At 52.9% G+C, this 22,299-nt stretch overlaps 2 protein-coding genes across 3 annotated transcripts in view; one reads left to right on the top strand and one right to left on the bottom strand.

Annotated features, from left to right (window-relative positions):
- The window catches only part of LOC104858450 (cytochrome b-245 chaperone 1), a 5,247-nt gene extending 596 nt beyond the window's left edge, over nucleotides 1–4,651 (top strand). Inside the window, exons 2-7 of one of the 2 annotated variants that reach the window (XM_010618691.3) lie at nucleotides 371–471; nucleotides 1,123–1,164; nucleotides 1,560–1,633; nucleotides 2,147–2,243; nucleotides 2,466–2,610; nucleotides 2,889–4,651. In XM_010618691.3, coding sequence (XP_010616993.1) covers nucleotides 387–471; nucleotides 1,123–1,164; nucleotides 1,560–1,633; nucleotides 2,147–2,243; nucleotides 2,466–2,610; nucleotides 2,889–3,009 — 564 coding nt within the window. In that variant the 5' untranslated portion in view covers nucleotides 371–386 and the 3' untranslated portion in view covers nucleotides 3,010–4,651. Of the gene's footprint in view, nucleotides 1–366; nucleotides 472–1,122; nucleotides 1,165–1,559; nucleotides 1,634–2,146; nucleotides 2,244–2,465; nucleotides 2,611–2,888 lie in introns of both variants that reach the window. The other variant, XM_010618690.3, reaches the window with a different exon arrangement.
- Nucleotides 4,652–4,657: 6 nt separating this feature from the next.
- On the bottom strand, nucleotides 4,658–22,293 carry Hexd (hexosaminidase D). The gene is made up of 13 exons (XM_010618692.3): nucleotides 22,190–22,293; nucleotides 20,956–21,092; nucleotides 14,543–14,652; nucleotides 13,055–13,142; nucleotides 11,050–11,214; nucleotides 9,898–10,081; nucleotides 9,384–9,455; nucleotides 8,819–9,014; nucleotides 7,690–7,772; nucleotides 6,537–6,615; nucleotides 6,365–6,466; nucleotides 5,680–5,769; nucleotides 4,658–5,103 (listed from the first exon to the last, which is right to left on the bottom strand). Exons 2-13 carry the CDS (start codon nucleotides 21,037–21,039, stop codon nucleotides 4,842–4,844), a joined length of 1,515 nt encoding a protein of 504 aa, XP_010616994.1. The 5' UTR covers nucleotides 21,040–21,092; nucleotides 22,190–22,293; the 3' UTR covers nucleotides 4,658–4,841.
- Nucleotides 22,294–22,299: the final 6 nt, after the last annotated feature.

Here is a 22,299-nt window from a genome sequence, read left to right as displayed (position 1 = left end):
GCGAGCCGATCTCCGTCCCTACAGCGGTCTCAGCCACGATGGCGCTTTCAGTTCCCCTTTTTACGGGAGGCCACCCCAGGGGAAAGGGGCTCTGGTGGGTCCCCGTGCGGACAGCTTGAGGGTGGCTGGGGGCTGATGGCTTTGGCAAGACTAAGGTTTCCAGGTAGGACATGTAGACAGGGGAGGGAGGATGAGGCCAACACGAGGCTGTGTGGGCGGCGTGGCCCCAGGGCGCCCGAATACCTGAGCTGGGGAAGCTCCTCAGGAAGGAAGTGGGACTGGCCCCACCAGAGAGGAGTCCCAGCTCCTGGGCCAGATGAGGCCCCAGGGCTCCAGCTTGTGGCTGACCCCCACCCCTATCCACAGCCAGTCCAGACACTTCCAGGATGTACATGCAGGTGGAGACCCGAACCAGCTCCTGCCTGCATCTGAAGAGGGCTCCAGGCATCCGGTCGTGGTCCCTGCTGGTTGGTAAGTCTTTCCAAATGTTCCTCAGAAAGGAAAGTCTTAAAAGGATGAAAACAAAATGAACATTTTTCTCTTTTGTTCTACCCTAAAATACACCTTTTTGGGGGGGGTGTTAGATTTTCTCCCATGCATGAGGGCTTACAGATAATGCCTGTCTGTTGCTTTAACACTGTGTGTTCTGTGTGATTTTCTTCCTCCTCTTCCCCGAGGTCACCATAGGGTGTAAAACATACCTTGATACCTTGCCTCCATCTGCCATCTGCCTGCTGGGAGGGTCTTGTGCCCTCAGGGACAGCTGCAGGTGCCTTGACTGGCTGGGTGCAGCGTGAGGTGCTGGCTCTGCCTGCAGCAGCCACTCAGGGTGCAGTCCTTTGGCACACGTCGCCTGCAGACTGCTGTGTGCCCCATGGATTCCCTGTGGCAGTCTTCATTCCTCCTTGTGGCTATGGGGTGCTACCTGCCTCTGGGTCCTTCAAGGGTTTCTGGGAAGCTCCAGTTGTGTATACTGCAATGTGTACAAATGCCCTGGCTCTTTTCCCTGTAAAAAGGGGAGGGAGGGTCTCTGCCCAATGTGCCCCAGAACACAGTTTTCCTGCAGTGGGGCGGTGGGACTTCTGGGGGCTCAGTAGCAAGGCATTTCCTATCTCCCTACAGGAATCCTGTCGACTGGGCTGGCTGCTGCCTACTACAGTGGAGGTAAAGGACACTGTCTTTCCTTACCTGTTTGGAAAAACTCATTTGTGAGTGATTGTGGCATGGCCTTGGGTGGCTAGTGCCCACAAGCCTGCTCTTCTAGATCTCAAGTAGTACCCTGTGTCATAAAATATTCTCTGAAAGAGGCTCTAGTGGTTGCCTAGGATCCTGCTGCAGGGAGGAGCCAGGCTCAGGGCTTCCCACTGTTGCAAGCTTGCTGAGATCAGCAGGCACCTCAGCTACTGCCTCCCAGCAGGACTCCCAGGAGCAGAGTCAGTCTGGCCCCTGGCTGCTGCTCCTTGCCCGTGTCCAGCGTCTGGGGAAGAGGCCATGTTGGGCTCCTGTGGCATGTTGCCTTTGCCTCCTCATTCATGGGCCAGCGTCTGTCTCTCCTGCAGATAGTCTGGGCTGGAAGCTCTTCTATGTCACAGGCTGCCTGTTCGTGGCTGTGCAGAATCTGGAGGACTGGGAGGTAAGGCAGTGCAGCCCAAGCCCTGTCCCTGTCCTGGAGTGTTCTTCCTAGCTCAGAGGTGTCTACTCAGCTGGACTTAGCTCCAGGGCATTGTCTATGGCCAACCCTGGGCCCAGGAATCTCCCAGAAACTCCTGATGACTGTTCTCACTGAAGTTTTCTACTCTGGGTGTTGCTGTGGCACACAGGGCGTGAGTCTGCACCCTCCCACAGCCAGCCCCTTCTCCCTGCCTGCATTGCCCCTGGGAGTCCTTGAGGCTTCCTGGCATGTGCTCCTGACTTCTGACCACTGTCCTGTGCCCCCCACCCCCCGCCATCCTGTCCTGATGCAGAGAAGCCACTTGCTTTACCCACCACTCTTGCCCTGATGCCTGGCAGTCCTGGGTTTGGATCGCAGAACCTGGGTTCTGGTGGGCAGCACTGGGGGCTTTGGTGGCTTGTGCTCCGACTGGGAAGGCCCCTTGGGCATCTGCTCTGCTGTGGGTCTGTGTGGTCATTGCATGTTGGTTTCCAGGAAGCCATCTTCAACAAAAGCACTGGGAAGGTCATTTTGAAAACATTCAGCCTCTACAGAAAGCTGCTGACCCTTCGCAGAGCAGGCCATGATGAAGGTGAGACGTGGAAGTCAAGACACCATGCAGCTGGGGAGGTGGGGCATGGCTTAGGTCCAGGGTCCCCCAGACTTGCCCTGGCCTGTGGGGTGGGGTGCAGACCGATTTTTTTGGAGGCTCAGCCTGGTGGGGAGAGTCATGGGGCCAGGCAGGTAGGCCACCATGTGGGCAGGTGGGATGGGTGGCAGGGGGAGGCAGCCCCTGACCTGCATGCCCCTGCAGTGGTGGTCCCGCTGAATGACATCCGGGATGTGAATGTGGAGGAAGAGAAGGTCCGGTACTTTGGGAAGGGCTACACGGTGGTGCTGCGGTTCTCGACAGGCTTCTCCCACCCCCTCACCCAGAGTGCAGTCATGGGGCACCGCAGGTAAGGGGGCCCTACGCGGGCAGGGTGACCTGACTGCATCTGCCTGCCCCTCGTCGGCACTGGGGAAATGGACCTGTGGGAAGAATGTGCACGCTGGAGGCAGCTCTGCCATGCTGCCCGCAGAGGGAGAGAGACACGGGCGGGGCAAGGACACCAGGACAGGAGATGCTGGGCCAGTCTGGAAGCCCCGAGGTTGGGTGGTCAGGGATGAGGGTAGGGTCAGTTGGCTGCTGCCGTGCCCCGCCCTGGCCGTGACCTGCCCTTCCTCTTGGTCCCAGTGACGTGGAAGCCATCGCCAAGCTCATCACCAGCTTCCTGGAGCTGCACCGCCTGGAGAGTCCCTCAGAGCGGTCTCAGAGCAGTGACAGCGAGGCTGACATTCCTGGCAGCCAGAGCTGACAGTCCTGAGTGGCCGTGGGTAGATGCCACCCACACGTCCTCGGCCCTGGCTCCCAACAGTGCCTTAACTGAGCAGCCAGTAACAAGGTTCTGGGCAGGTCTTGGGCGCCTGCAACTCCCACATCAATGAGGGTGGACCGCCTGCCTCTACGTGTTCACACTCCTGCCTCCATTCTGCCCAGAGCTGAGCTTTGTGGCTCAGGGGGCACACAGGATGCTTCATCCAAGGGGCACAGAAAACACCACCTTTCCCAGAATCAGACAGCGGCCCTGGCCTGGGCAGTGGGATGTGGGCATGATGGACAGCATGGCTTAGCTCATCCTATGGCCTCTGAAACAAAAGGATGCCAGGCTTTCCCAGCCGGGCTCCTCACATGGCATTCCATTCCTAATATGATGCTTGTGTTCCTGCAGGGAGGGCCAGGCTCCTCTGGGTACCAAGCCAACATGCTGTACTTAGAAACTTTGGCCTGTCCTGCCCTTCCTGATTGGACATCTTCAGTGGTTAGGGGCTTCCCTGAGGGTGGACCTGACCCTGGGCAAGATGCCTGGGCACGTGGGCTGTGCGGGATGTGGCACTCAGGCCGCCCCACCCTGAGGACCTGGCTCCCTTGCTGATGCCAGGGAAATAAACTTACCAGCTGCCTTCCCAGATGCTTGTCTCAGTCCAGGACACTGTGGCATGGCTACAGGCCACAGAAGGGCCATCTCCCTCCCTGGCTGGGGCAGAGGAGAAGTCACTCCTTTTAGCATCTTGTGGCATGTGAAGACCAGGAGCTTTTCTGCAGAGACCCTGCTCCATCCACCTGAGCTCTGGAACTTGCAGGAGCATATTCAGCTCCTGGCTGCAGCCAATGGTCACAGAAGCTGGGAGCCACCCCACCCTGAGTGCCCAGCCTGGCCCCATGCCTGAGAGCTGTGGACTTCTGGCCCCTGGTCAGCACCCACAAGGCTGTGCACATAGGTACAGGTGGGAAGAACTGGGAAGCCACAGTGTCACCCAGACAGGTCTGAGGCCACTGCACCCTGGGCTGGACAGGATGCTTAGTCCTGAGTTGGGAAACAATGGTACTTTAAATATATAGCCAGGGCTGGGGATTTGACTCTGGTTCTGCCACCTGTCTTGCAAGGACAAGGGCCCAAGTTCGATCCCCGGTACCAAAAATAAACACAGCCACTGTTGGTTTAAATGGCTGAATCTGGGATGTTTTTCTTTCCTAAAAAGAACAGTGAAATATAGCAATTGGTTTCTAGCCCATCAGCCTGTGGGCTAGATATTGGGGATTACACCAAGTGTCTTACAAATGCTGGGCAATTGTGTTTTACCAGTGAGGCATATCCCTAGACACGTTTTCAGTTTTGAGACATGGTCTTGCTGAGATGCCCAGCCTGGCCTTGAATTTCTGATCTTTCTGCCTCAGCCTCCTGGGTAACTAGCACTACAGGTGTGCACCACCACATCCAGCCTCTGCATGCTCAGATGCTTCAGGAGGGAGGAGCAGCTGCTCGCGAGCCCAGCCCCTGGGTACAGGGTGCATTTGTGGCCCTCCCTCTAGGGCCCATGAGGCTGACCTCGTTCCTGAGCCGGGGAGAGAAGCCCATTGCAAACCAGGGTGCCATCGAAGAATCTCACTCAAGGTTTTTAGTAGGACTTGAAGCCTGTGCTGTCTTTATTTCAAATGACTCAGTAAAGTTCTACATGCACAAAGTGAATCGTTCCATGCGCCTTTTCCTTCAGTGCTGCCTGCTGTGCTCTCAAAGGTTCTGCCTGCACTGCGGTTTCTTGGTGCAGCAGGACGAAAGTGTCGGATGCAGCTGATGTGCAGCTTGCTTCAGCCTGTACCCCCCGGGCTAACAGCACTGCACCCCAGCCGTGGAAGGAGCCCCTTGGGGTCCTGGCCTGTGTCTCTGCGAGGGTTTGAGAGTGCAGGTAGGGGTGCTGCAGCCTCCCCAAGGTCCTGCAGCAGGTGCTGCAGCCGCTGCATGCTGGGGTGCACGTTCTCCTCCAGCCACTCCTCCACAGCGTCGGGGTAGAAGACGCGTTGCAGAGCTGCCTCCAGCTGCTGCACCAGCACGGCCCACCTGCCCAGGAGGCTGAGGGCAACAGGGCTGTGAACTGTTCTGCTGTGGAGGTCCCTGCAACACTGGTGTCAGCCCCATGGGTCAGCACTAGCACTGTCCCGTGCCTCAGTTTACCCACTGGGACAAAAAGGTGGGTGCAATGGCACACTGCAGCATCCGACCAGGATGCACTTTACATTTGGTTGGCAGTTTTCTTGGTGGCATGTGAACAGTATACCGTGGGAAGCATCTTGTCAGCACGGGACACTGTTAGGCTCAGCTCACAGCCTTCAACCAGGAGAGGAGGCAAAGGCAGCCTTGGACTCCAGCCTCAAGGACACAAGGGCTCTTGGCCAGGGTCCCTTGGGTGCAGCAGGGCCAGGATGGACCCTAGGCCTGCCGAACATGTGGGTGCTATTCTCCTCTTAGGCTAGGAACCGCCAAGCTGCTCAGTAATGTCAGGGGCTGTATTAGGGGGCACACTGGATCCATCAAAGGCCTCAGGCTGCAACCCTAGGAAGTGTCTTGGCTGAACCCCAATTATGCAGTCAGTGACCATGAGAGGAGACGGCTGCTGGGCAGGCCTGTGGTGGGTGGGGTGGCCCTCACCTGAATGCCTCGGGCTGGATGTGCTGTAGCATGACTGGGTGGATGAGCTTCCGCCTGCGGTGGTAGGGGCTGAACCAGCCGGTCACATACCTAGGGCCGAGCAGACAGGTGAGCATGCAGGCCAATAGCAGCTAACAGCATGGGTGCTTCATGGCGACAGCCTGCGTAAACTTAATCTTTTTTTGTTGTTGTTTTTTGTTTTTGGTACTAGAAATTGAACCTAGGGCCTTTGTACCCATTTTTATTTTGAGACAAGATCTTGCTAAGTTGCCCTGACGGGGCTCAAACTTATAATCTCCTGCTTTAGCCTCCCTTGCTGGAGGCTGGAGTGCTGGGATCACCAGCTATGTGCCTCAGCGCCCGGCCATGTTTCTTCTTCTTATTTTTTTACATAGGATTTCACTATGAAGTCCCGGCTGTCCTTGAACTCACTATGTCACCAGAATGGCCTCGAACTCATGATTCTACTTTAGCTTCATGTGTGGTACCACTGTGCTTGGCTTAGTAGAAATTTTAAGAAGCTATATTTCTCACTCAGGAAACTGAAGCAGGAGGATTTCAAGTGGAAGGCCAGCCTCGGCTTTACAGCAGGATACTGTTAAACAAAATTCAAAAGACAAAAAACTGCTTCTCCCTAGAAAGCCTTTGTGAGGAAGGAAACCAGCAGGGCGCAAGGTCTGCTCACCTGTTCCTCTCCAGCAGTGCATCCACGGAGCTGCACAAGTGGAGGCTGACTTGGGTGACGAGGGCATGAATGTCACTGCCAGGGAAAGAGCCGGCTTCCTCACTGCCAGAGAGTTGGGCTGAGAATGGTGTCCCCAGGGGAGGGGAGGGACCAATGGGGAGGGTGCGATTACCTCACAGCATCTGCTGCTTCTGAGCTTGAAATCCCGAGAAGATTCTCTACTCTCCCTTTCACGTCCTCAGCAAATCCTCCTGAAACCAACCGCAGACAGAAGCGGTCAGTGGAAGGGAGAGAAGGCCTTGCTCCTGCAGGCCACACTGTCGGGTCTCCAGGCTCTTGGCAAAGTGGCATGAGCATCCCAGCCAGGCCCATCCCTGTACATGAGACCCCAGGAAGACCTCAGGAGGAGCCCTGCCACTACTCACAGCTGCAAAGCTCAGAAAACAAAATTATGAATGGTGCTGCTGGCAGGGCCACCACCTGGACAAGCCCTGCGTCCCTGGGCAGATGGCCAGGCTTGTGTGGTATCTGCACCCGCAGCTCACTCAACAGCGGGATGTTCCAGGGCTTCTGAACAGGCTGGGCTGCACGTGCCGGCATAGACACATCCAGTCAGCACCGAGGCTGTGGCAGGAGGGCAGGGTGGTCCATGGTGGGCGGCAGCAACCACTGCCTCCCCCCAAAGCTGGAACCACAGAAGCCAGTATGGCCCCTGCTGCAGCTCCCCACTCGGCGTGAGGGGTGTATGTGCTGTTGGCTCCTCACCTTTCTGTACATTCTCAACAGCTCAGAATGAACAGCTGACTCTAAGAAAAATGAAGATCCATTCTCTGAGTAGCCTGTGGCTCCCTGCACTGTGCCACCCTTGTAAACTGCATCCGCAGGTGCTGTCATGCTTGCTGACCTGAGACCCTCTGCCTGCAGTCTCACACCTGCAAATTCCTATAGCACGCAGTGTGCCGCCTGCTCTGAGCATCCCCTGCTCCCTCAGGGGAACCGCTGAAGGAGCAGGGGGGCTAAGGGGCCCCTCCAGTGACCAGTCCCTGGTTTTGCACCAGCTGCCTCCTGGCTCTCAGGGCATTTATACAGCAAAGGCGGACTCTTCTTCCACACCCCAGGAGGCATGAATTTCAGGTCAGGTTCAGTGAGTCTGCCTTCTAACTCTCCGGCTGGCCTTGAAGACCTGGGTGTGGGCAGGCCTGGGCCAATGGTGGGTGGGTGGCTGGGCTGTGCCAGGCTGTGCTAGGGTCCTCCTCAGTGCAGCTGACCTGTGATGAGGACTGAGGTCCAACCCGGAGGTGGGCCATGGTCAGGGACAGACGTACCACAGAGCAGCAACTGCAGACAGGCGGCCAGGGATGGGATGCCCACGGGGAGCAGCTCGCAGAGCACAGAGAAGTGGTCGTACCTGTGCCCAAAGAGGGGCGGCTCAATGTGCTGCCCTCGGCCAGCCCAGCCCAAGCAAGGCATTGTAACCCAGGGTGTCCTGTGCTGGGCCCCAGTGGCAGGTGTGTCCAGGCCCAGGCTGCAGGTTGTACATGCCTGTGTTATGTTTTTGAAAAGGAAGTCTTGTCACTTACACACATTAGCTATGATGTATGTTTCATATGTGGCCCACAACAATTCCCTGTGCTCCACACATCCCTCCTCCAGCATTGCCCTCTGTCTCCTGGGGCTGTGCCCGTGAGCCCTACTTCTCCCCAAGGCCCCATGAGGAAGATGACAGGTCAGGCGGGGTGTCTCCACCTGCTCAAAGCTCAGTTTCCTCAGCTGCAGGTGGGGTGGGGGTAGATGTGGCTGCAGGTGCGGCCAGCAAGGACAGGCAGAAGGACAGGCATGGTCGTGCCAAAGTCAAACTCTAGTGGGCTCTGGCCCCTGTGTATGCACAGAAGAGCTCTGCTCCATGGGGCAGTGCCAGCATAACCCAGACCCAGTGCGCCCCAGGCTGCACAGTGGATGCTCGGGGAATCTCCATGGTGGCAGACAGCAAGAGCCACCTAGAAGCTTCTGCAGAGCCAGCCAGCTGCTGCCGCTGGATATGCCCTGGAGCTGTGAGCTGGCCCCACATGACAACCACACCCTACAGTCGCATCCTGGAGTCCCTGATGGCCCCTGGGGATGGTCCCCCAGGTCCTGCCACCACTGCTCCACTGGGGAGCAAACCTGGCCTCCGCCCAGCCCATACACAGGTCAGCACTGAGGCCAGGGTGGGCCTAGAACAGGGATATACATGCTGCCCTACTTTCCCAGGAGGCAGAGTGTGGAAGACCCACGTCCATCTTTGTGTCCTGTAGTGGCCCATGTGAGATATGCCAGTCCTGGCGTGGAGCACACAGCAGTGATGCTTGACAGACTTTGGGCCCTACTCCGATACCCTGAGGCCTACTCTGCACAGGCAGTGGGCAGGCTGGGGAGCTGCCTCCCAGCCCCAGGGCTGGCCTCCCATGCACTCACCTCTGCCAGCCGGTCAGAATGATGCCCTGCAGTGCGTCTGCTGGCCCACTGCCTGCCACCTGTAGCCACTGCGCATGGTTCCTGAGGTGGTGCTGGATGGGCGGCAGGGCCTGGCTTGCCCCTGTGGCCCCCTTGAAGGCGCTGGCTGCCCACAGCCGCGGAAAGCCGCACTCCCGGTACTTTTCCATCAGGAGGACTGGGTGGAAAGCAGGCAGGTGAGTGGCTCTGTGGAGACAGCCTTCGTGAGGCCCAGAATACGCGTGCCCAGGTCACACACTCGTCTTAGCCCTAGCTGACATCTCATGGAGGAGAGTTCAGCTTCTCATAAGCAGACCCTAGTTCAGTGGCTCACTAGGAAAATGTCCTAGAAAATGGGAAAGAGCAGAAGCATCCCGCTGGGTTGCCCAATCCTGAGTGGGGTCTGCGGTGGAGGGGGCAGAGGAGGGCAGCAGCTGTGCCTGCACCCACAGGCTGGGCAGTCTAGGTCATAGGGCCTGGGGCTGGGGAACAGACCATCTAGGCACACAGGCCTTGACCGGCGCATCCTGGGCAGCCTGGCACTGACCCTTGCTGTGGACATCCAGGTCGGCACTGTAGTCCCAGAGCACAGGCTCCACCAGCTGCGGTACCCCGGAGGCTGAGAACAGGGCAAGGATGTAAATGCGGAGCCACCATCCAGGCCATACCCTCAGCCCCCCACTCTTGGCATGACGGTGGAACAGACCGTCTGAGTTTTAGGCAAAGGCTAGACACTGCATTACACGGTGTCGTCACAGAGGACGCTGTTCGCTTTGGAAATGACTGGGCTCCCAGAGCCAGCGCATCTGCCAATGCTCCGAAGGCCCTGGACACTCCCCTAATCCGTCAGGGCGGCCACAAAGAGCACAGGGTGAGGCTGCCGAGTACCAACACTCCTGCCGGCCTGCCCGCTGGCCCACATCCCACAAGACCCTCAACTGCCTAAGTGACATGAACCTGGCTTTCCCATGCACACAGAAGAGCAGCTCTGACCTAGAACCCTGAGGATGGAGGTCTCAGGCACGTGGCAGCAGCCCCACCCCTGGCCCCAGGAGGCCCACCTGCGAGCTGGTCCTGGGGAATGTCCCGCAGCATGTCGTCCCACACCAGGGGCGTTGTGCTGTGGTTAAGGCTCAGCACGTGGCTGGCCACCGCCCGGATGTGGGAAAGACACAGCTTGGCCTGGCTGTTCTGCTCCTGCTGCAGCCACTGTTTAGAGGCCTCCCCTTCGCCCAGGTAGTAGACCTGCAGGAAGAGGTGGATGGCTCACCTGGTGTCAGCCCCCACACTGTGTACTGAGTCTCAGGGCGGTTGAGTGTGGAGAGGAGGCCAAGGAGGGGCTCAGGACCCCCAACTCTCAGCTCAGAGGAGTGGACAGACTTTCACCTCCCTAGTACGCTACAACACAGACGAACCTTGCCCCGCACACATTCACTGAGTGAAGAAGTCAGAAACAGAAGGCCACACATTGTGATTCCAGTGAAGTGAAATGTTCAGACCAGGCAGGTGCAGAGAGGGCGGGGGCTGGGGGGACTGCGGCAGGGTCTTCCCAGGTAAAGGAGGACTTGCAGGGACAGTGATGAGGGTCATAAAGCACCCCAAATATGCGGAGAGCTACTAAGGTGTACACACACACAAATTTCTTTTCAAAAAGGGAACCCTGGGCTGACTAGCAGATGCAGGCCTAGCTCAGGCTCCAGCAGGCCACAGCCTGCAGAGGCTTGGCTCTACATCTCTAAGTCCTGCCAGCCACCTGGAGCCAAGCAGCCAGGCAGAAACAGGGAGGTCGGTGGGGGCTGGGGTCACTGCTTGGCACCCCAGGGATCACCTCTCCAATGGAGCATTTTAGGGTCTAAGAGTCACGCACCACCCCATCGCCACCTAAATTGCATTTCTCTGATTGGAACAAAATCCTGAGGGCCTGGCGTGTGCATGACAGGTTGGCTCTGTCCCTGGGGGGCAGCACAGCTGTTTCTGGGCCTGGGAGTCCTGGCAGGTGGTGACCTCGTCTGACACAGGTGCCCTGCTCAGGCTCTGTGGCCCCTTCCCCACTCCAGGCCATGATCCTCCCCAGGAGCTGGAAGGGACAGGCTACCTCCTTGGCCAGGCTGTGTTCTCTGGCACTTGGACTGTGCTCCTACAAGAACCTCCAGTGCGGTAGAAGGTGGCCTTGAAGGAGAGGCTGCCACAGACTTTGGGATGAAGGCACCTACCTCATCACACCCGATGTGGAGCCAGAGGGCACCTTCGTGCAGCCCCAGGACCTGGTCGATCATGGCGCTCACCAGTGCCAGGGACTCTGCCTCATGAGGGTTCAAAGTGTTGGGGAAGAGTGCCACTTCCCGGAGGTGCGAGAATGCGGGGTGCTTCAGCACGAACTGAAAGGAGACAGGTGGGGTGGGGAGCTCCAGAGGGAGGTGACCGGTGCTTGTGCTCGGCGGCGAGGCTTAGTAAGGGATCCTGGCTCCTGCCTCCCACCACCCACTGTGACAGTTTGTTGCCTGCCAGGCCATGGGGCTGTCTGGTTCCCCACTCCCAGGTCTGCAGCACAGCAGGCAGCAACTTCCAAACCTGCTTCCTGCTAGTCTCTCCAAGGCCTTCCCCCTCCCCATTCTCTTTTATTTTTGGTACCGGGGATCAAACTTAGGACCTTGTGCTTGTGAGGCAGGTGTGGTGCCACTAAGCTACTCCCCCCGTTTCTAACTGAGTGAGTGACACACTGAAAAGACAGGAGGTTTGATCCACTTTCAGGATTTGGGGTGAGCACTCTTCTGGCCACCTTGGCATGAAAAGGTTGGCAAATTCTTTCCAAAACAAAAACAAAAAATGAAAACAGCCACTCAGGGCTCTGCAAGTCAGCTACAGGTGGACATCAGTTGAAAAATGGTTACCTCTGAGTAGCCACAGCAATGTTCTTGACAAAGGCTGCTCCCTGCTCTCCTGCTCAGGGTCCCCTAGCTGCAAAACCCAGCAGCTTCACTGCCAAAGGGGATGGACTTGCCGGGAGGACCCTCTTCCTGGTCCCCTAATGCCATCTAGAGGAGGCAGACTTTGATGAGCACAGGAAGATGCAGCCAGGAGCCTGAAACCAGGGCACTGTGGGCCTGGGAAAGGGTTCAGTGATGACACAGGGTTCAACAGTCGGGTCAAAGGACCTAAGTCTGTCACTGATTTGGTGACATGAAGGGTACTGGTGCTGCAAGTCCGAGAAAGTGAGTCAGGCTCAGAATGTGTAGCAGGGAAAACCTACTAGAAAATCTAGGTGGACTGAATTTTGGGAGGGTTTCAAAAGGCATGCTGAGAACTCAAGGGCAGGCACAGTGGATCCTGAGGTTCTGAGTAAAAGCACCCTTCTCATGAGTGTGTAAACCAAATCAGGAAGTAGAAGAGCAGCTGGTATCTAAGGGAGTACAGTATTTGTTAGAGGAATATGTGTAACCTAAGAGCCACTAAACATTAACAACATTGGTTTTGTTTCCCAATTCTTTGGTGTAGATCTGTTGAGACAAGGTCATGCTATGTAGTCCAGGCTGGCCTTGATATGCAACAGATCATGGTTTGTATCTAGAGAGGCGTGCGTTCACAGGTATCACTTTGGGATGGAGACACAGCTGACCTGCTGTTAGGAGCTGGTCCTAGTTGGAAGAGGTAAGTCACAGGGGGTGTGGCCCAGAAGGGTCCAGCTCCCTTTCCTCTGCTTCCCGGCTGCTGTGACATTAAAGTTCTCCTCCGCTATGTCTCTCCCAGGACGTTCCTGCCCTGGACCAGCTGACCACAGACGGCAAATGTGAGCCTCCTCTCAATTGTGGGTACTGGGTACTGTGTGTAACTGTACTGTGCACTGCTGGGTGTTGCGGGCAATGAGAGAAACTAAGACATGACCTCCTTGTCTCAGCCTCCCAAGCCATGAAAAATACTTTTGAATTTTTTTTCAAACACAAAATGGGAAAAACAAAACCAAACCAGAAAATGGAAGGGCCAGGGATATAGCTCAGTGGTACCATGCCTGCCTCGCAACTGCAAGGTCTTTGATCATGGGTACTGGGAAAAAAAAGGAAAACAGAAGGCCCTCCAGAGGCTGCTGGACATGGAGTGTGTGCTCTTAGGCTTAGGAGGGGGAAGTGGGAGCAGCGCTTCCAAGTGCAGTGGCCTCCTTGCAGGGCCCAGCTGGATGCCTGGGAATAAGCCTGGCCCCGGCCCCACCCACCCACCCCTCACCTCCATGTGTCCAAATGTCTGCACCAGGGGAACGACCTCCAGCTCACTGAGCCTGGCCAGACGCAGTATTTCTGTGACTTCAGAGGGGCTAGGGAGACAAAGACCACGCTAAGATGTGTGCCAGTGCGCAGCAGGTCCCCCCTCACCAGTACTTGCTCGCCAGGCCTGGGGCCTCCTGGACAAGGGTAAGCCCCTCGCTCCTCAGACTCCAGGTTTTAGGGAAGGCAGCTCTCGGATCTGAGGTGCTCTCCAGGTATCTGCATTTTACACAATCCTGGCCTGCACAGGGGCACAAGCTGGGGCGGGGGGCAAGTCCCTTCTCAGTGGCTTTCTCGCAGCCCTTGACCCGAGCACAGGCCTCAGGCCAGAAGGGCTGCGCTGCTCATATCTGCGACAGCTCCATACATCACCACTTGCGAACTTAACTAAAAAGCAAAACTATTTCTAGGTAAGAGCTGTGTATGGGCCACCTTTTAGCTTTATATATTATTCATAGAAAGTTGTTTTCACTCTATCCCTATTTGAAGCTTGCTGTTAGAAAAATCAGAGAGGAGCAGACAAAGCAGGGGCACCATCTAAAGCTCCACCGAGGCTCACTCCGCTGTATCTGCTGCTTGGCCTTCCCACCACACTGAGAGGCCAGGAGGGCTGGAGAACTCACACACCAGGGCCAGGCTATCCCACCCCTGCCAACCTTACCACCAGAGCAGCAGAATTTTGGCAGAAGCTTCACCAACCAGTGGCCCAAACAGCACTGCAATTATTTCAGTGAGAGCTGCGCTGTTCCCTCATTTGCTTATTGGCCCCTTGGATTTCTGTTTCAGGAGAAAGGATTCTGCCTGCTCCCGCCCTCCACCCTTTTTCCTTTGGGCATCTGTGATTGGCTAGCGTGAAGGAGCTGTCCTGAGAAGCTGCAAACACCTTGGTTGGCCCCTGTGGATCCCGCCCCTCGACCTGCCCTTTAAGGAGCCCAGCACCAGGCTGGGTGAGCTCACTGCAGGCTCACACTGCAGGCCAAGGTGGGGAGGCTGAACTGCAAACTGCGCCCTTCCTAGAGAGGCTGCTGGATGCTTCTTCCTTTTTTAAAATGATTCGAAATTCTCTCCAGTGAATGTGTTTTAATTTTATCATCTATTTATTTACTTATTTGTGGTACTGGGCTTTTGCACTGAGCTACACCCTGAGACTTTTACTTTTTGGGATAGGATCTCACTAAATTGCCCAGGCTGGGCTGGAACTTGTAATCCTCCTGCCTAAGTCTCCTGGAATACTGGGACTACAGGTGTGTGCCACCACGCACGCCTGGTTCACAGTTTTTGTAATTGCAGATTTGTATTTTGGAGGACAGAAAAGGCACACACCCACCACAGTCAGAGTGCTCACCCTCCCACTACATCTCTGGAATGCACCTTCCCGCCCGGAGCCCTTGGCTCCCCTCGGCTTCCTCTGCCAGCTTCTGGGTGACATCTGCACCATGTGTGGCGGTACCTGTATGCGTTCGAGGCCCTCAGCAGCCTCAGGTGGCCCTCGTAGGGAAACATGTCTTCATACTCAATGAGGAGACCGTTCGCACCCAGAGCACGGAACAGAGGAAAGATCTGGGGAGACAGGGAGGCTGTGAGGAAGATGTCACTGTTGGAGCACAAGTCAGTGTGTGAGCAGCGTGGGGACTTTTCCTCCCCAGCCTCTGAATTGGAAGGCAGCCACTCTTCCTGCTTCTCCTGGAAACGCCAAATCTCGAATGTGTACCCTGCACTCTGCCAGATGAGGAGCTGCGGCTGGTGAGAGAAGGGGAAACACTCCCAGAAGAGCTTCCCCCGAGAGGAGGAGCTCTGGCGGCAGTGCACTCCTGACGCATGGGACCCAGGACCTGGGAAGGAGGCCCGGGGCACCATCGGGCTCTGCAGGACCAGGGTCAGCACTGGGAAGGAAGAGCAGGAAGAAGGCTCAGTGCTCGGGCCCCTCCCTGCTTCTCCCACCACTTCCCCTCTGTCTCCATGTCAAGGGTAGGGAATTCTCATCTTCCAGGGTACTGGGACCTGTCCATGTCTACTATACAGAACAACTGAAATTTCTAGTCTGGCTCCAAGGCCAGGGACAGAAAACAGCCTAAGAGGGCTGGGATGTAGCTCAATGGTCCTGCCATTCCTGCCTGGCAAGCGAAAGGTCTGGAGTTTGAACCCTGGTACCAAAAAGAAGAAAAGAAAAGAAAACAGCCTAAGGTTGGCACTACTTAAGGGGACTGTACAGGTACTTAAAACAGCCAGCAATCTCCAAATAAGGGTGTGAGCACGTTTGACCCATGGCACCCTGTGTGGGTGTTACTCATAGTTTTCTTTTGCTCGACTACAAGAAACTCTGAAACATGCTGAAGTGAAGGAGGAAGTCAGTGTGGAACAATTAGCTATAGATAATTCATAAAACGGGTAATCAGTAAGTGATTGTGAGTCAAAAAGAAGCCAACTTGCCAGGTGTGGTGATGCATACCTGTAATCCCAGCACTCAGGAGGCTGAGACATGAGGAGCAGAGTTCAAGGCCAGCCTAGATTACATAGCAAGACCCTACCGCAAAAAATAAAACAAAACAAAACAGTAGGGGGTAGAGGAAAGAAAATAAGGGAAAAGAAAAAATATGAGAAAAGGAAAAAATGGAAACAAAGTCTTTGTAAATAGGGGAGGGGAGAGGGGGTGAAGGGAGGGCAGGGGTATGGGGAAAAAATGAGAACAAAGATCTGTCATGTAAGGGTACAAGACCCCAGTGATGAACATAACTGTACTGTATACTTAAATAAATTCAATGAGAAAAAAATGGTTGTGGAAAAAAGTAATCCAACACAATCATCCACAATCGGACAAATAAAAACAACACCTTCCAATAAACTCAATAAAACAACAAAACAAAACAAAACAAAACAAAAAAACCACCTGTGGCATTTTCCACCGTTCTTGGTGCTTTTGCCTCTGGTCTCCTCATTAGCTCCCCAAAGCCTGATTGAGGCCTTGGACCACACCAGGCAGCTCTGAATGGGGCAGCACATCTGAGAGGCTGAGACCCAGGAGGCCTGCAGTTCAGATGCATGAGCCTTTCCTGCATCTGCACACTGCACTGGGGCAACTGTACAGACACAGAGAAATTACAGAATGAGCCTCAGATGCCATCATTACCAACATTTTTGTCAATTTTATTTCAGGTAATTTCCTTTTTTCTTTCTGGTGGGAGTATTTAAAACAAATTCCAGATATCTTTTTCACCTATAAATAATTTATATCACTACTTGATACTTTTAAAAAATTGCAAGTCTGCTGGGCATGGTGGCGCATGCCTGTAATCCCAGCACTTGGGAGGCTGAGGCAGGAGGATCGCTGCGTGTTTGAGACTAGCTTGGGGCTACACGGTGAGTTCCAGGTCCGTCTCAATTACACAGTGAGACCCTGTCTCAAAAAACCAAAAAAAAAAAAGAAAAAAAAAAAGAAAGAAAGTCATTATCCTAACCAGATTATCGATAATAGTTTTTGTTTTTTGAGGTACTATGGATTGAACCTAAGAATTTACAAAGAACTACATCCTGAGCTCTTTTACTTTTTTTTGAGAACAGGGCCTCACTAATTTTCCCAGGCTGGTCTTTAACTTGTGATTCACCTGGCTTTGTCTCATGAGTCACTGGGATTAAGGTGTGCACTACAACACATAGCTTAATAATTCCTTATTGTCATTCACAATAAAACATTTTCCTGTTCCAGGGCCAGGGATGGAGCTCAGTGGTGCTGCCGCCTGCATCCCAGGTTTGATTCTTGGTATACCCTCCCCCAAAAACACTTTCCTGTTTCTAAAAATGTTTCCATCTCTTTGGCTTGTTTGAATCGGATCCATGCATTCTCTATTGTGTGCGTTTTTTCCGGGTTTGGTATTTTTAAAAACAGTCCCCTCTAGCTAGGGATTTAGCTCAGTGGCACCACACCTGCCTTGCAAGGGCAAGGTCCTGAGTACCAATTGCCAGTACTGCAAAAACCAGAACATTCCCTTCTGTTTGTCTTTTTTTAAATTTGAAATTTATTTCTTGAAGAAACCAAGTCACTTATTCTGTATGGTTTTCAAAATTATGTATTGGCGCAGATTCCAGTTCCATTCTCAGGGCAGAAATATACCCCAGTGGCCACGGAGAGCCCACAGTGGGCTGTGCTGCCTGCAGTGCTGGCTCTGAGGCTCAGGTGTCAGCAGAACTCCCACCCTCATGAACCTGCTTCCCAAATGCTGTGACTTATCACCCAGCAAGCGTTTCACTGTGTAAGGTGCTGACTTTTTTTTTCTTCAATTTTCACAGTTAAGGTGCTGACTTTTGATGACCATTCCTTCTGCGTCCATTAGCTGAAATTCTTTTTGTTTCGTTTTGTTGTGTTTTAAAGACAGGGTCTCATTGTGCAGGTCAAGCTGATCTTGAACTCACTATATAGCCCAGGCTGGCCTAGAACTCATGGCAATTGTCCTGCTTCAGCCTCCCAAGTGCTGGATTACCAGCATGTACCACCATGTCTGGCATATTAGCTGGAATTCTTTTATTTAATTTATTATTATTATTACTATTTTCGGTACCGAGGATCAAACTCAGGATCTTGTACTTGGTGAGGCAGGCACAGTGGCACTGAGCTAACTCCCTGGCCCCGCCTTAGCTGGAATTCTTTAAGGAAGACTTTCCTCTCAGCTGATACTTGATGACTTGGGTCCTGCTGCTGTAGCTTACCGTACCTTGGTGATCTGATGCTTACCCCTCAGTAACCTACTCAGTCTATATTCGTCTGTAACAGCTGGTCTGTGGCTTTTCCCTCAAAGGCTGATTTGGCTGGAAACAATATCTGATTCATGTTCTATTTTTTCACATACCTTAAACCTGTTACTCTTAGCTGCAGTCATAAAGTGTTGTTGTCTAAATGTCTGATGCCCACTTGATTTTCTCTCCCTTTTGTATGACCTGGGACTTTTTTCTGAATGCACAAAAGATTAGTTTTCTCATTTTATTTCCCTAAAGTGTGATAAATTTACTAAAAAATATCTTCACATACATCATTAGAAATAAATTTTCCAAGCTGGGTGGTGGTGCACGCCTGTAATCCCAGCACTTGGGAGGCTGAGGCAGGAGGATGGCTGCAGGTTCGAGGCCCCATGGGCTACATAGTGAGTTCAGGGCCAGCCTGAACTACAAAGCAAGATCCTGTCTCAAAAAACAAAACAAAACAAAGTCCAAGTACATAGTACGCTTTTTCTTTCTTTCCTTTTTCTGGTTCCAGGAGTCAAACTCAGGGCCTTGCACTTGCCAGGCAGGTGCTACACAGCTGAGCTACATTCCCAGCACTACACTATGCTTTTTTAATGTGTAGATTCAAGTTTTTTTTTTGTTTTAAGAAGGTGTTTTTGAGTTGTAGTTTCTTATCATTTGTTCCGAACTACTGCTTTGGTTGTCTTCTTCAGGAGAATACGGAAAATGTAGCCACAGAATCACTAGTGCTGTCGTTGGGATCTACTTTCCCAACAGTGCGAGGCAGCAGGGCCTTGTTCTCCAGAAGTCTGGCTGCCCAGGGAACACATGTCAAGGAGGCCAAGATGCTTCCAGTCATCACAAATGGCCAGACACTTGAGTGAGGCCATCTGGGGTCATCAAGGGTTTCTAGCTGTCCTGGGACTGTGACCACATGAAAGTGCCTGGCTCAGACCTGCAGAAACACCCAGCCAGCCTGAAGAAACATGGGGTGCCCAGCTGTGGTCCTAAGGCTCAAGTTTGGGGACACCAGTAATGGAACCAAGGATCCAAGTTACACAAATGTTGGATCTTCTGTGCCTATTACTTGTACCTACCAAGCTGTCACAGTGCTTTTTCCCACGGGTACTGGAAATTGAATTCAGGACCGTGTGCGTACCAGGCAGGCATGGCCACAGTGCTTTTTAGTCTCATGTTGATTTTTTTTTTTTTTTTTGTCCTTTACTTCCAAATACTGCACTCTTCAGGTGTCTAGTCATTTTTGTGCTTCTTCTAGCTTAAGTTTCTATATCTGAATTTTTTTTTCCAGTACCAGGGATCAAACTCAGGACCTTGCGCTTGCAAGGCAGGACTGGTGCCATTGAGCTACATCCCCAGCCCTGAACTTTTTTCTTCATAATGTATTCATGAGCTCAACAGGGATCTCTTTCACATCTGCCTTTTGTCTGACCATCACATTTCTGGACTTTGGTTTCTGATTTATTCCAGTCTTTTCTACCTTCCATCACTCTTAGTCTCTTTCCTCTCCTTTGGATATCATGATATTCTCATCTCTCTGAGGCCCTGTGTTCCCTGTGCACTTCACTGCTACCCTGTCATGGGGCTCTTTTTCTTTTAGTACTGAGGGTGAACCCAGGGTCTGGCTGGGTTTGATCTAAAAGATGTCTTGTGATCCTCCTGCCCTACCCTCTTAGTGATGGGATCACAGGCACACACTACTCGTTCATTTTTAAGAATAGGTTCTTAAGGGCCAGGGATTTAGCTCAATGGTGCCACCGCCTGCCTCACAGGCACAAGGTCCCAAGTTCAATCCCTGGTACAAAAAAAAAAGGTTCTTACGTTCAGGGTAGAGATGGACCACCCTCAGGCACCTTCTGTACAGCCTCTGCGTCACCATCTCTGCCGTGCTGGTTGGTCTCGGCATCCTCTAGAACCCCCTCTCTGGTATCTGAGCTTTGTCTTTCTTTCACCCTTGGTGACCTACTTAGTTTAATGTGGATTCTTCTCCCAAGCTTTGTCCTTACTGTGAGACTCTGTTCTTCTAGGAAGTTACATGTTTCTGAGAGCCCTGTGGCCTTGAAGAGCGGCCCCCCACCATTGAGTCTTTAAACTCATTTAAACTAGAGCCAGTAAAACCTTCCATCAGGTTCTTGCTATGGAAGACATCTATTTGGGGGCTATCTTCTGAGTTCTTTGGTATTAACATCATTGGAATTTTCCTTTTTCTTTCCTCTGCCTTGGGCCAGGGTGCTAACCCCACACGGGCAATGGTCCCAATTATTGAGTTTTGGAATTCACAGGGATAGCTGATTACTAGTTCTGTTGACCACAAACTGGGTGGCTTAAAAGACTATGAACTTGCTCTCACAGTTCTAAAGGTCAGAAGTCCCAAATCCAGGTGCTGATGGGGCACACTCCCTCTGCAGGCTCCAAGTGAGGATCCTCCCTTGCCCCTCCCAGCCTTTGGAGGTTGCCCTAATTCTCAGTTTCCTTAGCTTGTGGCTGCATCACTCCAGTCTGCTTCTGTCATCACTGGTATCCTCCCAACAGGTCTTCTAGGCATCTTCCCTTTACACAGCTCTATCACAATCCCCCTCTTCTTACGTAGGATCACTGTGATACAGTATCACCTCATGTCACCTTGCTTACACCTACAGAAACCTTTCCAAATACCGGCAGGTACCATGTACCACACCAGCAGGTACCAGGGGTTAAGATCTGAATTTATCTTTTATTGGTGTGTGTGTGTGTGTGTGTGTGTGTGTGTGTGTGTGTGTGTGTGTGTGTGTGGACACAATTCAATCCACAACAAAGAGGCTGTGGTTTGTTTTGTTCTTTCTTTTGTTCCTTATGCCACCCTGGCTGTTCTGTCTGGTTTTGTGAGGGGATGCAGGAAAAATGAAATAAACTATGCTCCTGTTACACCTGCCCCAACCTTGGGCCTTGTGGTTGTGTTACAAGTGCCTACTTCCATAGATTACTGCTGGCAATGTTAAAGACTGAATCCATGGGCCAGGGATTTAGCTGAGTGGTTCTGCCACCTGCCTCACAAGCACAAAGACCTGAGTTTGATCCCTAGTACCAAAAAAAGAAAAAAAACCCAAACCCAAGGCAAAAGGTGATTCTCTAGAGGCAAAAGGAAGTTCTTACCTCCGACAGGTATGAAATCTTTGGTGGAGCTCCTTTAAAGTCCAAATGAACTAGTCTCATCTTAAATGCCGTGGAACCTGACATTTCAGTATTTTCTGTGAACTCCTATAACAAGTTGTCTGTTTGGGGACTTCTTCCTAGTAGAGAAAAAACCAGAGTTATAAATATTTTGGTGGGCTGGGCACAGTGACTCAGCACTGTAATCCCAGCACTCAGGAGGCTGAGGCAGGAGGATCACCTGAGTGTGAGGCTAGGCCCAGCTATACAATAAGCTCAAGGCCAGCCTGGAATACATAGTGAGACCCTGTCTCAACAAACAAACAAACAAACAAACGGTGGCTTCTTCCTCAGTCCCATCCTTAACACTTTGTTTCAGTTCTGATATCAGCTAGTTTTGCTTTACTAACTTAGCAGAAACTCGTATTTCTAACAAGAAAATGGAGAGGTCTACGTCCATATTCAAAAACAGAAACTTCTGCTATTTGTCCACTTGCCCCTAATATAGAACAGCCAGTTTTCTTATGAGATGGTTATGACCTTCAGCAACACAACTATAAATCAGTGTGAGTGTGCGTGTGCGTGTGTAAGGCTGGGCCTTACACATGGTAGCCAAGTGCTCTTGCACTGAGCAACACCCCCAGCCAAAAGCTCTCAAACTACCATACACTACATTGGAAAATACAGTCAGAGGGCCAAGGATTTAGCCCAGTGGCACGCACCTGCCTCACAAGCAAGGTCCTGAGTTCCATCCCCAATACGTCAAAAAAACAAAAACAAAAAAACCGAAACTTCGATCAGGAAGATGCCTCTAAATACTTTTATCCCATGTTTTCGCAGGAATTTATTCTCAATTTAGGTCACAGGTCAGTTTGGTTGTAGGGAGGAAAAAAGCGCAAGCTTTACTCCAGATCAGAGAAAACCAGCTCGGATTAAAAATAAGGCAATGATAACCTGGAAAGGGAATGGGTCCCAAGTTTATCAGAGAGACTGTAGTTTATATTAAAATAAAAGCATCAGGATGATAATGAACCCGCCGGGGAAATAGCAGAGCTCATTTTTTCCTATCTTGTAAAAAGCACAAAGGATTAGCTGGGTGAGGAGAGAACGCAGCACGCTAGCCTTGCGCTGGGTAATTCCACCTGCTGGGTCCGGCGAAGGCCCTTAAGTCCTGGCCTCAGAGCCCCATAGGCGCAAGCACTCCCGGCTACCCGAGCACGTGCAGTGCTCGACTCACCGTACAGCGACCCGCAGCAGCCTCAGGTGTGTCCAGCGCCCAGGTGCGCGGAGCCAAGGGAGGAACAGGCTCCGCCCCGCCCGCTGCTCGGTAGCCGATTGCTCGCGCCT

Source organism: Fukomys damarensis, unplaced genomic scaffold, assembly GCF_012274545.1.
Source record: "Fukomys damarensis isolate Sample0158 unplaced genomic scaffold, DMR_v1.0_HiC HiC_scaffold_23, whole genome shotgun sequence".
Taxonomy (NCBI): domain Eukaryota; kingdom Metazoa; phylum Chordata; class Mammalia; order Rodentia; family Bathyergidae; genus Fukomys; species Fukomys damarensis.
Note: the sequence above shows the minus strand (reverse complement) of the source record. Positions and strands in the feature narration are given on the sequence as shown.